The sequence below is a fragment of the Cetorhinus maximus genome, chromosome 15, assembly GCF_964194155.1.
Source record: "Cetorhinus maximus chromosome 15, sCetMax3.hap1.1, whole genome shotgun sequence".
Lineage (NCBI taxonomy): Eukaryota > Metazoa > Chordata > Chondrichthyes > Lamniformes > Cetorhinidae > Cetorhinus > Cetorhinus maximus.
This window is the reverse complement of record NC_135893.1, coordinates 69,983,201-69,996,457: the sequence shown is the minus strand read 5'-3', so window position 1 is coordinate 69,996,457 and position 13,257 is coordinate 69,983,201. Positions and strand designations below refer to the sequence as shown.

At 40.3% G+C, this 13,257-nt stretch overlaps 1 protein-coding gene across 3 annotated transcripts in view; it reads right to left on the bottom strand.

Moving 5' to 3' along the window:
• Positions 1 to 13,257, bottom strand: part of ap5z1 (adaptor related protein complex 5 subunit zeta 1) — a 53,363-nt gene that overhangs the window by 533 nt on the left and 39,573 nt on the right. The window contains exons 16-18 of one of the 3 annotated variants that reach the window (XM_078558605.1): positions 11,859 to 12,073; positions 11,327 to 11,424; positions 10,687 to 10,815 (exon numbers count right to left, since the gene is read on the bottom strand). In XM_078558605.1, the coding sequence (XP_078414731.1) occupies positions 11,373 to 11,424; positions 11,859 to 12,073 (267 nt within the window). In that variant the 3' untranslated portion in view covers positions 10,687 to 10,815; positions 11,327 to 11,372. Of the gene's footprint in view, positions 1 to 10,247; positions 10,816 to 11,326; positions 11,425 to 11,858; positions 12,074 to 13,257 lie in introns of those variants that run through there. The other 2 variants (XM_078558604.1, XM_078558606.1) reach the window with 2 other exon arrangements.

The window sequence follows — 13,257 nt, the reverse complement described above, 5'->3', positions numbered from 1 at the left end:
TCAATGATTAAAAAAGCAGCTATGAAAGGCTCAAAATCAGCATACATCCTTCAAATGGTTTTATTCAAGGTAAAAACCATTTAGCTTTAAGATCAACTTTTTCAATATCTAAGCACAATGATACTGTAGAATTGATCAACCTGAAATCGAAACAAAATTGACGAACCTAGTGAACATTCCCATTCTTTAAAGCTACTCTTCATAAATTGAAGAAGAGCATGGGATATTTCATTGCTAAAGCTGCTGTGTCATCCTCTTATTTGATTGAATAAATTGTGATATAATGTGCAAAGGGGACACAGCTAGCCAAAGGAGAGACCAGTTACTGAATGGGAAATGAAGGAAGAATGAACTTTGACGATGCCTGACAGTTTTATAACTTAACCCATTAAGGACTACAGTAGTATTAGCTTGGTTCAATGGTAGGACTGACCTGAGTCAAAAGGTTGTGGCTTTAAGCCCCAGAACAGGACTTGAATACATAGCATAAGCTGATAGTTCTGTGCATTAGGTATACCACATCATTTTGATGCGCATCCAATTTGTACAGTCGGGCTTAGAAAGTTTCTTTGACCTGATCCAGAGAGTTTATTTGGAAACTAGGGGTAGAATTTGATTTTGATAAGTGAATTAACAATCTGTTTTACATCTCTCTTGATTCCACAACAGAAACAAAAAGGGGGAGAAAATTAAATAGGCTGTTGATTCACTATCAAATGTTTTAAACTGTTGCAGTCAAAATCAACCTCAAGGACTTTGAGCAGTGGGGTTTTAACCTCATCAGTTTTCAAAACTGGCAGCTACAAGAAAATATTTTTCTATATTTTTAAACAGTAATTTCAATGCAATTATTGTAACTAAATCCAGAGTTAATGATACAGAGATCGACTGTGGGCTTGGCATCTCCAGGATATTTACTACAGGTAACTGATGGGAGCAGGTGCCAGATCTGGGCCGTGCTGATTGATCATTGTACAGTAAGGAAAACTTCAATTACTGAGGAAATTGGTATTAGATTAAAGATATAAAAATGTCACTGCATTCTGGACCTAATTATCATCACCTGTGTCCGATGCCCATCCTGGTTGGATTATATTTTTAAATTAATTTAACTTCATTACTTCAAATTTCCATGTTTTATTTCCATGTACTAAAAATCATAATGTGTAACTGATGAGGTGTAAATTCCTGTCAGAACTTCAATCAATCAGGGCCAAAGGGGAAAAATGTTTCAATGATGTTAATAAATGCCCCACCGATGTATGAATCAGGAATCACTCTAAAATACCAAATTGTGCCCTAGGAGTATTCTGTAGAAATGATCAATGTATGTTAGTATTATACCAAACCATGTCCCCTGATAGAAATCAAGATAATCAGTAAATTAATATCTCAATTAGCAGTAAATGTTTTAATTAATTTAAACAGCTGTATAGCGGCCAGCTGTCCAGTATTAGCACTGATATATATCTACATCTTACTCAAACTTATATCGAGGATTACTGTTAAACCATTATTTGAGATAAACTCCCTTCTCCCCCCCAGGCCTGAATTTAATCCAACCACAATAAACCCTGTTTTAATGACCATGTTGGGTTGGAGTCTTGGGAATCTTCTACAAAGGGAATACTGTATCATATGTTAGAAATTCAGAGATAGATGTAGCTGAGTGTGCTCATTTTGAAGTGTAAAAACATTTCTATCTGTTTAAAAAAATTAGAAGTTTTAAGTATTTGCTTTGAAAACATACTTTGAGTGACACAGTTAAAATAATTTCTTTGCAACTCTTTGCCTCTCACCAGTAACATTCATCTGAGTTTGGCTCAATTGACTCACCACTAAGTCAGAGGATTGAGTTCAAGCCTTACCAGGACTAGAACACAGAGTCTACCTGACATTTCAGTGAAGACTGAGAAAGTGCTGCATTGCTAAAGATGCCATCCTATGTCTGCTCTGTGCAGCAGTCAAGATAACCCATTTGAAAAAAAGATACTCCTAGCATTCTGATCAACATACCTTTAATACTGTTGAAAACGGATTAAATGGTTATTCATTTCAATGCCATTTGGGACACCTTGCCACATTTATTTACCTGCACAATAAGAGTATTTGCACTGTAATTCATTCTAAGGGAGGTTTGAGTAAAGTGTTGAGATGATGTATAAATGCAAGAGCCTGAAGTTTCCTCTGCATTTTTGCTTCAGTCATACCTGAAAACTGGGTGCAAACTGATTGTTTCTTAAAAGATCACTGCCTTTCGGACATGGGTTACTTGTGTAACACTACAATGTGCCCAAGTCCCCTTGATTTTTTAAGAAACTGGTTGCTAAGAACAAAATGGCGATGGTGTTCTTTGCAATCACTGGGAGGGCCATCCTCACCCTGGCTTGAAGCTCCAATCCTTCAGGAAGGAAGTGACATAATTCTGGCACTACCTTAGTGAAGTAAAGTCTCCTCTGAGACATTGCTCCTGGCTCATCACAACTTAGGACTGGGTGCTCCTCAGAGACCTGCTTGAGATAGAGCTTTTTAAGGAGAGCCCTCCTCCTCCCTTCTCATAGAGGTTCTCTCTGCCACTTCCTTCTCTGCCCTTGATATTAAGGCAGCATTTGGCATCAATGATCCCTAGCAAAATTGAAGGCAATGGGAATCAGGGGGAAAAACACTCCACTGAGTGGAGTCATACTTAACACAAAGGAAGATGGCCGTGGTTGTTGAAAGCCAATCATCTCAGCCCCAGGACATCACTGCAGGAGCTCCTCAGTGGAGTGTCCTAAGCCCAACCATCTTCAGTTGCTTCATCAATCACCATCCCTTCATCATAACATTCAAAATGAGAATATTTGATGATATTTGGACAGTACCATTCACAACTCCTCAGATACTGAAGCAGTCCATGCCCACATGCAGCAAGACTTGAACAACATTCAGGCTCGTGCCAATAAGTGGAAAATGACATTCACACCACTGAGATGTCGGTCAATGACCATCTCCAACAAGAGAGAATCTAACCATCTTCCCTCGACATTGAAAAATATTACCATTACTGAAACACCCACCATCGCTATCCTGGGGATTACCATTGACCAGAAACTTAACTGGACCAGCTATATAAATACTGCAGTTAAAAGAACAGGTCAGAGGCTGGGAATTCTATGGTGAGTAACTCAGCTCCTGACTCTTCATAGTCTGTCCACCATCTGTAAAGCACCAGTCAGGAATATGATCAAATGATCCGCACTTGCCTGGATGAGTGTAGCTCCAACAACTTGACACCATCCAGGTCAAAACAGCCTGCTTAATAGACAACCCAGCCACCACCAGCGCACAGTGCTAGCAGTGTGTACCATCCACAAGATGCACCGAGCAATTTGCCAAGGCTTCTTTGACCTCAACCACCTGGAAGAACATGGGCAGCAGGAACATGGAGCACCAGCACCTGCAAGTTCCCCTCCATTTCACAACCATCCTGACTTGAAACCATGTTTCTTCATTGTCACTTGGTCAAAATCCTGAAACTTCCTCCTAAACAGCACTATGGGTGTGCCTACACTACAGGGACTGCATCAGTTCAAGGAGATAATTCATTACTGCCTTCTCAAGGCCAATTAGGGATGGGCAATAAATGCTGTCCTTGCCAGTGATGGTCACATCACATGAATTTAAAAAAAAACACCAGATGCGCCAATGAACAGAGCTGGAGGCATGAGAGTATTGTCCAAGTCTTGCTGCATTTGGACATGGACTGCTTCAGTATCTGGGGCATCGCAAATGGTGCTGAACATTGTGCGATCATCAGCAAACATCCCCACTTCTGACCTTATGATGGAAGGAAGGTAATTGATGAAGCAGCTGAAGATGGTTGGGCCTAGGACACCTGAGGAACTCCAGCAGTGATGTCCTGGAGCTCCTGAGCTGGTTTATCTTCTGCATGAGTCCTACGACAGCATACCCACAGAGAATGACCTTTTAGGACTCGTTGTTATCATCGGCCAGCTGGACCACCTCTTGCAGGGTGTGTGAAGGCCCTTCAAATAGACACAAAAGAGTACTGTGAAAGTTAGAAAATGTGATGTTAACATTGTGCTCACGCTCATACATCACTTTCTGTATGATCAAGAGTGTTATATGCCACGTGGTTATGTGATATTTCATTGTCATCTGGTAATTGAGAGGCCCCCCATCTCCAACAGCCAGGCATGTCAAAACTCCACTGATTTCCAGCACCTTTTCCTCTGCAATTGTTAGCTGTGAGATCTGTGGAGGACCAACTCTGGTTACCTTACATTCCCCCCTCATGTTCTGTGCTCTCTTCTGTAAGGAAGGAAAAGCAGAGACCTGAGTGAGAGTTAGGGCATGTGTTGAACAGATGGACGGAGAGCATTTGTTGATAGTGACTATGAGGGCATCAGTGGTTGTTAGATGGGAACATGAGGAAGTTCACAGACATAGATGGGTGTACTGCAAGATAGCGTGAGGAGTGATGTACTAGAGTTGGATTGAGACGGTAAGATTGAGGGAATTGGGATGATACACACATTGATATGTCAGTGAGTTTACCATTAATCTGATCTAAACAGAACAGCAAACATGGTTGAACCACTTCCCTGATTGTATTCTGCAGCATGGCACCTGTAGGCCCCTGCTGCTAACCTCTTCTGCTACTTCTTGGCCTCAGTTGGCTTTTTCCTCCCCTCACTATGAATCAGCACATCTCTCTAGGCCCTCATAGCCTCCAGCAGAACATCCAGGGAGGTCAATAAACTGAGGCAGCCTTTGACCTTCTTGACTTCATTCTTCCAATTCCTTCCCTTGGTTCCAAACTCCTTTGAACTACATGTTTGAAGTATGTCTTTAAAATATTGGAGTTGAAATTGCATCTCTGGGTCAAAATCCTGGGACTCCCTTCCTAAGAGCACTGTGGGTGTACATACACCACATTGACTGCTGTGATTCACGAAAGCAGTTCAGGGATGGGCAATAAACGCTGGCCTAGCCAGCGACGCCCACATCCCGTGAAAGCATATTAAAAAAATGTGGGTTATCAACGGGCAATTTCAGTAACATTGGCCATTGATTGACAGGTGCTGACCAATGATAAATGTTAGCAAATTATAAAGGATAATTCATTATGGAATTTATTATGGAGTAGGAAAGGCCTGAAACTGTTAAGCAAATTAAAAGTCAGTACCACACCATGAAGCAGTTAAGTGTTCCATTCTTCGACAGGCACTATTTACAGATTAAACACCAACTCAGAACAGGCCAGGAGAGAAATCATGGGCCCTGGTGCTTCTCCTGTTTCCGGGCCCACTGATCACATTGTTCCAAACGTCTTTCCAGAAATTTGAACAGCTAAATCTTTCACTTCGTATCCTCTGATTCAAAGGACAGTGAATGGCAGTCCATCTGTTGTTTGTAAAATTTAACCTTCGTAATTTGGAGTCAAGAACCACCTTTCCACAGAGCCACGCATCACAGAATCTAAAAAGTTGATTACTACATCAGATAGAAATCTGACTAACTGTAACACAGCTTCAAGAGGGAATGCATTACACTTTAATTCATTAAGCAATGGCCTGGGTTCCACTGCTTGGGTTCTATAAAATGCTCCCATAACACAAACCATCCACATGAATAAAAGAACAGCAGCAATCACCTGATGATCTGTTATTTGTTTCCTTTAAAAAACTATTTTTCTTCAATTTTGAGAAGCATTCCAATGAGGGCTTTCAAAGTTGCTGGTTCATATGGTTACCTAGCAAGAGTTGAGTATTCAGGATCGCTTAAAATACATAAGACCATAAGACATAGGAGCAGAAATTAGGCCAATCGGCCCATCAAGTCTGCTCCACCATTCAATCATGGCTGATAAGTTTCTCAACCCCATTCTCCCGCCTTCTCTCTGTAACCTTTGATCCCCTTATACACTGAACAGTGCTGTCCAATTAAGATTTTAAAAACCCATCACCTCAAGATATAACTCCGAATTACTTAAAACATGCCGAGTACTGTATGAATGTAAGAGCACGTTACATTTTATAGGCCTAAATAGGTGAGAAATTTGAGAGGAATAGTGAATATGATCCCTTTTTAAATTCCAGAACCTGCACACCTGAATTCTTGGCACACACAAAGCAGTTAATTCAAAGTCCAAAGGAACTAACTAGATTTGTAGACATGGTTACATTTTGCCTTCCCAGTCCCTGGTTTTGTATCCAGCACTTTAACACCTCCGCCCACTGTGCACAACTCCATACTTGTCCATGCCAGCCCAACCAATTCTGTGAGGGTGTTTGATTGATGGAGATGGACAGTGCCACCAACCAATGGAAAGTTGAAACCTCACATCAGTTAAGGGCAGCTCCACAGCATGGAAAATATTTGCTTGAGCTTAGGTGCCCCTGGGGCACAGCCCCCAGTGTTTTGCACCTTGTGCAACCCCTCTCCCAGGCCTTGACCCAGGCACAACACACCCTATGGGCTACAATGTTTTCCATGCAGCGAGTCCTCAGTGCAAGGTTATCAGATCACTAATTCTTAAGATTTTCTATGAGGCCAATAAAATTGCTGCCTTGTTGAGCATTTGTCTTCTCTAGATTTCAGTATTTTGTACTTTGTTTGAAAATGTTTTTTTGATCTGTGCATGGTGAATTCTTTTGTGTTTTATATGTTTTTATAAACAAATTCCAAATTAACAGACCATGATACTAAAGCTTCAAAGCTAACAACTGCAATGATAGTTCTTGATTTTTTTTTGTTTTATGGTTTTTAAGATCCACTTTGTTACAGGAAACAGTATTTTCACTTTACAGATATTGACATATAGTCAGTGTGACATTTTGTTTTAAATGCAATTACCTCTTTCCCTCTCAAAGAAATTAAACCTTATATCAGACATTAGTCTGGAAGTATTATATCCACAAACTACATGGTAAAAAATGATTGATGTTAAACGTAGACAGAACAAATCAAATTGTCTTTTTAAAGAAGGAATATTAGCAGTGTACATGCTCAACTCTTAAGTTTACACAGTAAGTTTTAAACTAGACCTACCACTTTAAACTTAACCTTGCGTGAATTGCTCATCCAAAGTGCCCATAGCCTTATTTTACTCCAGCAGTTCAATGTGGACAATCAGGTGACACAAATTCAAACACTAAAACTCACAATTTGCATTTTTGAACACTAACCTACATTCCAACTCTGAATAACATGCTACAAGATTGCTATTCTGATAGTGGTTCCATTCTAAATTTCCTAAATTAGAACTCCCAGACAATGAGAAGGAGCCTGTTAATTGGACATAACTATTATGGTAGGGTTTTAACCTTGTTCTTGTGGGGCACATACAAAGGGAAGTGCTTGCCAACACTCCCCTATATTTTTAAATTAACAAGCCACACCATTAAAGTGAGCTTTAAAGTCTAGTCACTTTTAGTATTAAAATGCTACTTTTACCTCCATTATATGTATTTTTATGTTACTACAACTGTGCTGTTCAAATAATATATTTTGTAATGTCATGACTTATTTTGAACTTTTCAGAATGTATTTCAAATGTGTACTCAAGTGGTGTAAATGTGTCAATTTCTGAAGAATTCTATGCAAATAAACACTACTTTTCATGGATTAATAACCATATTTATTCTTTAGAATTGTTATATTTACCCTGTGGGTTCATCATGTTTACAGAGAGTTAAGCACTTTTCCACGTTGCCTTTCAGTATTCAGTATTACTCCTTGTTCTGTATTGTGGGGAAGGCCTTTGCTTGCGTTGCTCTGACTAGATTACAGATCCTGGCATTGCACATCTACAGTGAGTCACAATGCAGCTTCACTACTGGCAGATCAACAGTTGACATGATTTTCTCACCTCAACAGTTCCAGAAGAAGTGCTGCGAACAGCACAACCAACTGTACATTGCATTTAAGATGCCAACTCTCTTTGGCATATTTTTCTTCATGCTGCTATTGTACTCTTTCAGCAACTCAAATAAGGGTGTCCACCTGCATGCCAGAACTGACGACAAGCTGTTCAGTGTGGCAAGTCTGCATGCCAAGACCAAAGTGTGTAATGTCCTAGTCTATTGATTGCTGATGACACTGCACTGGCATCACATACTGAAGTTCACTTGCAACAATTTGTAGATTGGTTCTCCTGAGCCTGCAAGGATTGACAATCAGCATCAGGAAGAGCAAAGTTATGGGCCAAGATGTAGAGACTCAACCTTCCATTAACACTGACAACCCCCCTCTAAGGGTCATCAACAGCTTCACTTACCTTGGATCAACAATTACCAGCAACCTGTCCCTTGATGCCAAAATCAGCACCAGGATTCCTAAGGCCGCAGCTGTCTTGTCAAGTTGAAAAGTTGAGTGTAGACCAATAGCAAACTAACCAAAAATACAAAAGTTCCGTTTGTACCAGGCTTGCATTCTCAGCACCCACCTTTACAGTAACGAGGCATGAATAACTTATGTAAACCAAGAAAATCAGCCAAACAGCTGTTACCTCTACTGCCTCAAATGAATATTGGGTGTTTCCTGGCAAGACAGAGTGCCGAACATGGAAGTAACACTAGTGTGCAGGGATCCCCAGCATGTTTGCCCTCTCAAGTCAGCAGCAACTGTTGGCTGGGGCATGTGAGCCAAATGGATGACTGCTGCATTCCTAAAGACATGCTGTATGGCAAGCTTGCTATCCGCACGAGACCAACAGGTTGCCTATGTCTGCAATACAAGGATGTCTGCAAGCGGCACTTCTCGGGAGCAGGGTCGATGCATGGGAAGTCCTTGCTGCTGACTGGAGTGCCTGGAGGCAAAGAGTCAAGCACGGCATGGAAAAGCAGGGGAGAAAAGACCAGATGGCAGAAAAGAGAGCCCACTGGAAAGAAAAAACATCAGTCGACCTCAGGGCATCCCTATTCATCTGTGCCAGTTGCAGAAAAGGCTGCCACTCACTAATCGGCCTCTGCAACCACAATAGATGATAGTCAATCCAGAAATGACATACACCCTGGGTGCAGTCCATCATCTCCTGAGAGATGCCATTATGAAGAAAATTGTAGACAGTTCCTTAACCATTTCAAATGTATTGGTGGTACCTTAATACAAGTAATCACTCTTCAGGATTAACCAATTCTGCTTTTATACTTAATTCTTGTGTCTTTAGCTCCTAGTTCTAAGTGCAAATTAGCAACTTATTGCACAAAACAATGAAATTGAAAATTGTTAACTTGTATTCACAGCATTCACTTACAGAAGCAACACAAACACCATTTATTTAATGACCAGATGGGTCTAATTGCAGAGAGAGAGTGAGTGCAACTTAACTGGGGCACATGACACCATACTGCCACCAAGAATATTGGCATCAATAAAGAGTCAATAATCTTCCCATTTTTCCTGAGTTTTCACCATCACCAGTTTAATTCAAATTCCCATGTGTTAAATTATAAAGGCCCCAACATAAATCAATTACCTGCACTCCAGACCAGTCAGTGTTATTCTAGAGACTCGGACTGCATTAGTAAATGAACTGCTCAGGCACAAAAACAAGAGTTTAGTTCTCAATCCAAATTGGTTTTGATGCAGTTCCTCTACATGTGCAATCACATGTGGGTTTGTTAAGAGTGAGTAAACAAGGTTTCAGATACAAGCAGTTTCCACTGCTGCCTTGAAATATGATTTTGAAATGAGTGTTATGTGTAATTAGTTTATCTGCTCTCTAGTATTTAATCAAAGAAGAAGCCCCAGTATTCATACACTTGAATATATAAAGCAACAGTTGGGAAGCTTAGATCTCCTTTTACGATTTGTTTTTTTAAAGTTCAGAACATCTAATTATGATTAGAATAAGAAAAATTGTGAGCCAGACCAAACTAAAAGATCAACAGAACAGTAACCTGCTAAATATCTGAACAACTGCCCTTCACCTTCACAACTCTCCAGCATTCAAGGCTGTCCTCAGGCAAGCAGGGGACAATTTTTGGGACCAATGGAAGCCATTAAACAAGATCAGACACCCCAAGTGACAAGCTTCTGGAAACAACACCACCTATACATTTACTTTCTTCTTTAGGGAATACAACAGGAATTCTGTTTCTGAGATTGTTGTAATGTTTTATGAATTCAACAAGTTTAGAAATAAGCGCCCTTTGTTGCACCAAAGTTCTAAGATTAGGGGAAAAAAATCTTGTGGCCTGAATACAGTGTTAATAGTTATTTTCTCTGCATTGAGAAAGTCAGGACAAAATTCTGAACTTAATATTTTCTTCATGTACAACTGCATAAATAGCACTGGAAGAATTTTATAATGGGTGTTTCTAGGTACAGGGTTTAGGGCAAGGAAGGGAGAGAAGGCATTTTATAGTCGTCATGCCTAAAAATATTACTTAATTTGATGAGCTGACAATGATGGTTTTCCTTAGTCAGGTGTTACAAAGGTCTAATTGGTAATGAGCTCGTCGACACTGAACACCAGTAAAGACTTTTCGAAACACTCACACATATACATGTCTTTATGACCAAAGAAGATTCTAGGCAGAGAATCCAGGTGCTGGCTCTCTCTGCAGCACTCTGCTGACAGTCCTCAGGGTGAGTGGTAGTGAAGCGTTGATATCTTTGTACCACCTTGGGTTGGCAATGTCTGCAGAGGGTCCCAGTATGAGCTGAGCTACATTTGGAGCTTTCAGCAGATTGTTGAGCTCATTGGCACGGGCCAGGATTTCCTGAATATCGTCCTCACTGTACAGGGAGGAAATCAAAGCACTCCGAACAAATGGCCTCATCTTGGTCAGGAACAGAGAGACCCTAAAGAGAAAAAAAATTGATTTACAGAAGGCTTTTTCCCCAGTAATTCCACTTGTTATGCAAAGATTTACAGGCAAATAAATGAAGATTTCATCACAAATTTTCCAAAAATCTCCTTCCTGTTTTTCTCAACCACTTTTTAAACTGGAGAGGTGAAAAGAGCAATCACTGTATAAAGAATTGGGAAGGAAACTCACTAACTACATGGCACACTTTCCAAAACTGAAATTATATCAAGGAATCAAGCTTCAATACATGTTCTCACATGGTTATTTATTGGATTTAATTTCCTGCTTTTTGTTTCTGAGAGAGGAAATTGCAAGGAGGAGAAATTAATCAAAATGAAGCCCACATGCAATGTGTAGGCTAATCATCAGAGTAGACATTATAACAGGATCGTGGCTGGGCCTCTCCTGGCGATGGCATAGGCAGTATTTAGAGACAGGTCAACATGGACTTAGAAAAAGTGATCACAGATGAAGAAATTAGTAAATGATAATATGTCTCCTACCCACTCCATTTCTTCAGTAAAATTTGTCAATTTTGCTCATGCCTGGCTACTGATTACAGCATGCGAACAGATTGTGTTGACCACCCCTCAGGTTCAATCTGCTAGTTAGAATTATAAAGTCACACAGCATAGAAGAGGCCAATCGTTCCATTGTGCCTATGCCATCTCATTGAAAGCTATTCATTTAGTCCCAATCCCCTGCTCTTTCCTCACAGTCTAGTACTTTTTCTTCCCCTTCAAGTATTTATCCTATTTCCTTTTGAAAGTTCCTACTGAATCTGCTTGCACCATCCTTTCAGAGAATGCATTTCGGAGCATAAAACCTCACATTAAAAAAATCTCATCTCCCCTCTATTTCTTTTGCCAATCATTTTAAATCTGATTACTGACCCTCCTGCCAGTGGAAACAGTTTCTCCTCATTTATTCTATTAGAACCCCATAAAATTTTGAAATTGGCTGGGCTGTGCCAGTAAATGAATTCTCAATAGTTGTAAGATGACCCTGGATATATTATTGAAATAGACCAAGTACCTTGGAATCAGGTCCTGGCTCCGAGATGCTAATTTTGCCAGTGTGGTCATGAGAACAGTGATAACCCGTGGCGAGTACTTAGGGACACAGGCGGAGGCTCGCAGCTGTGTGATCTCAAAAAGCAACGCTTCGAGAGTTTCAAAGAACTTGGTGATTTGTTCAACTGTGCAGCGTTTATCATATGACAAGGACATGTACTCCCCGACTGCCCAAACCTGAAAGCACAAAATTATCACTCAGTTCACATACTTGGCATCAATGCAGCAGCTCTTTACTGATGAAAGGTCATTGACCTGAATGTTAACTCTCGTTTCTCTCCCCACAGATGCTGCCTGACCTGCTGAGTATTTCCACCACTGTCAACTTTACATGAGCCCATTCCTGTACTGAACTGGCTGGAAATTTCACTGAACTCACCTTTTATTAATTCCTCTGCTGTATTTTAAAATAAGCATTCATTAATCATTTTGGGGTATATTTTTTGTGATCAGCTTAGGTGTTGTAGCTGGTCTGGAGAGGAGGCTTGTGCATATTTACACACACCTTCTAACTGACGCAGGAATTTCCCAACAAAAAAAAAAATCACAAGCTTACCATATATTATATTGTTACTTTATTATATAAAACAATGTTTACATATTTAAATCAGGCAACAACAGCTGCTTTTAACATTACAAGTGACTGTGCTTCAAAGTACTGTAACTTCAGTGGTTGTAAAGTGCTTTGAAATCTCCTGAGGCTGTGCAAGGCAAATTCCTTCTTTCTCTCCTCCCTTTTCCTTTAACTGCATTAGACCCAACCAAGATTTGAATCTAGGGTTGGCGTAATGGTATGAGGATACAGTACTTTCCAGTTCCTAGAACAATCCCATTATAAGTTATATTAAAAAAAATCTGGAAAACAGCATCACAACACCCCTCCATGACCTCACCCCTACCTACCTTTACAGCGTTTTCAGCCCTATTTCTCAGTCTGCACCATTTTTTAAAATATTCATTCTGTCATGGGCTGTGGGTATCACAGGCAAGGCCATTATTTGGTGCTCATCCCTAACTGCCCTTGAGAAGGTGATGGTGAGCTGCCTTCTTGAACCACTGCGGCCCATCTAGTTCGACTTTTCTTTAGCAGTTTAGTACAACAGTGGCTTGTTAGGCCATTTCAGAGGGCAGTTAAGAGTCAACCACATTGCTGTGGAATCACATGAAGGCCAGACTGGGTAAGGGCAGCAGACTTCCTTCCCTAAAGGAGGCTAAAGGAGGTTTTTACGACATTTAATGATAGGTTCATGATTACTATTACTGAAACCAGCTTTCAATTCCAGGTTTATTCATTAATTTAATTTATTAATTAATTGAATTTAAATTCTGCCTATGGTGCTGTGCTGGGATTTGAACCTAAG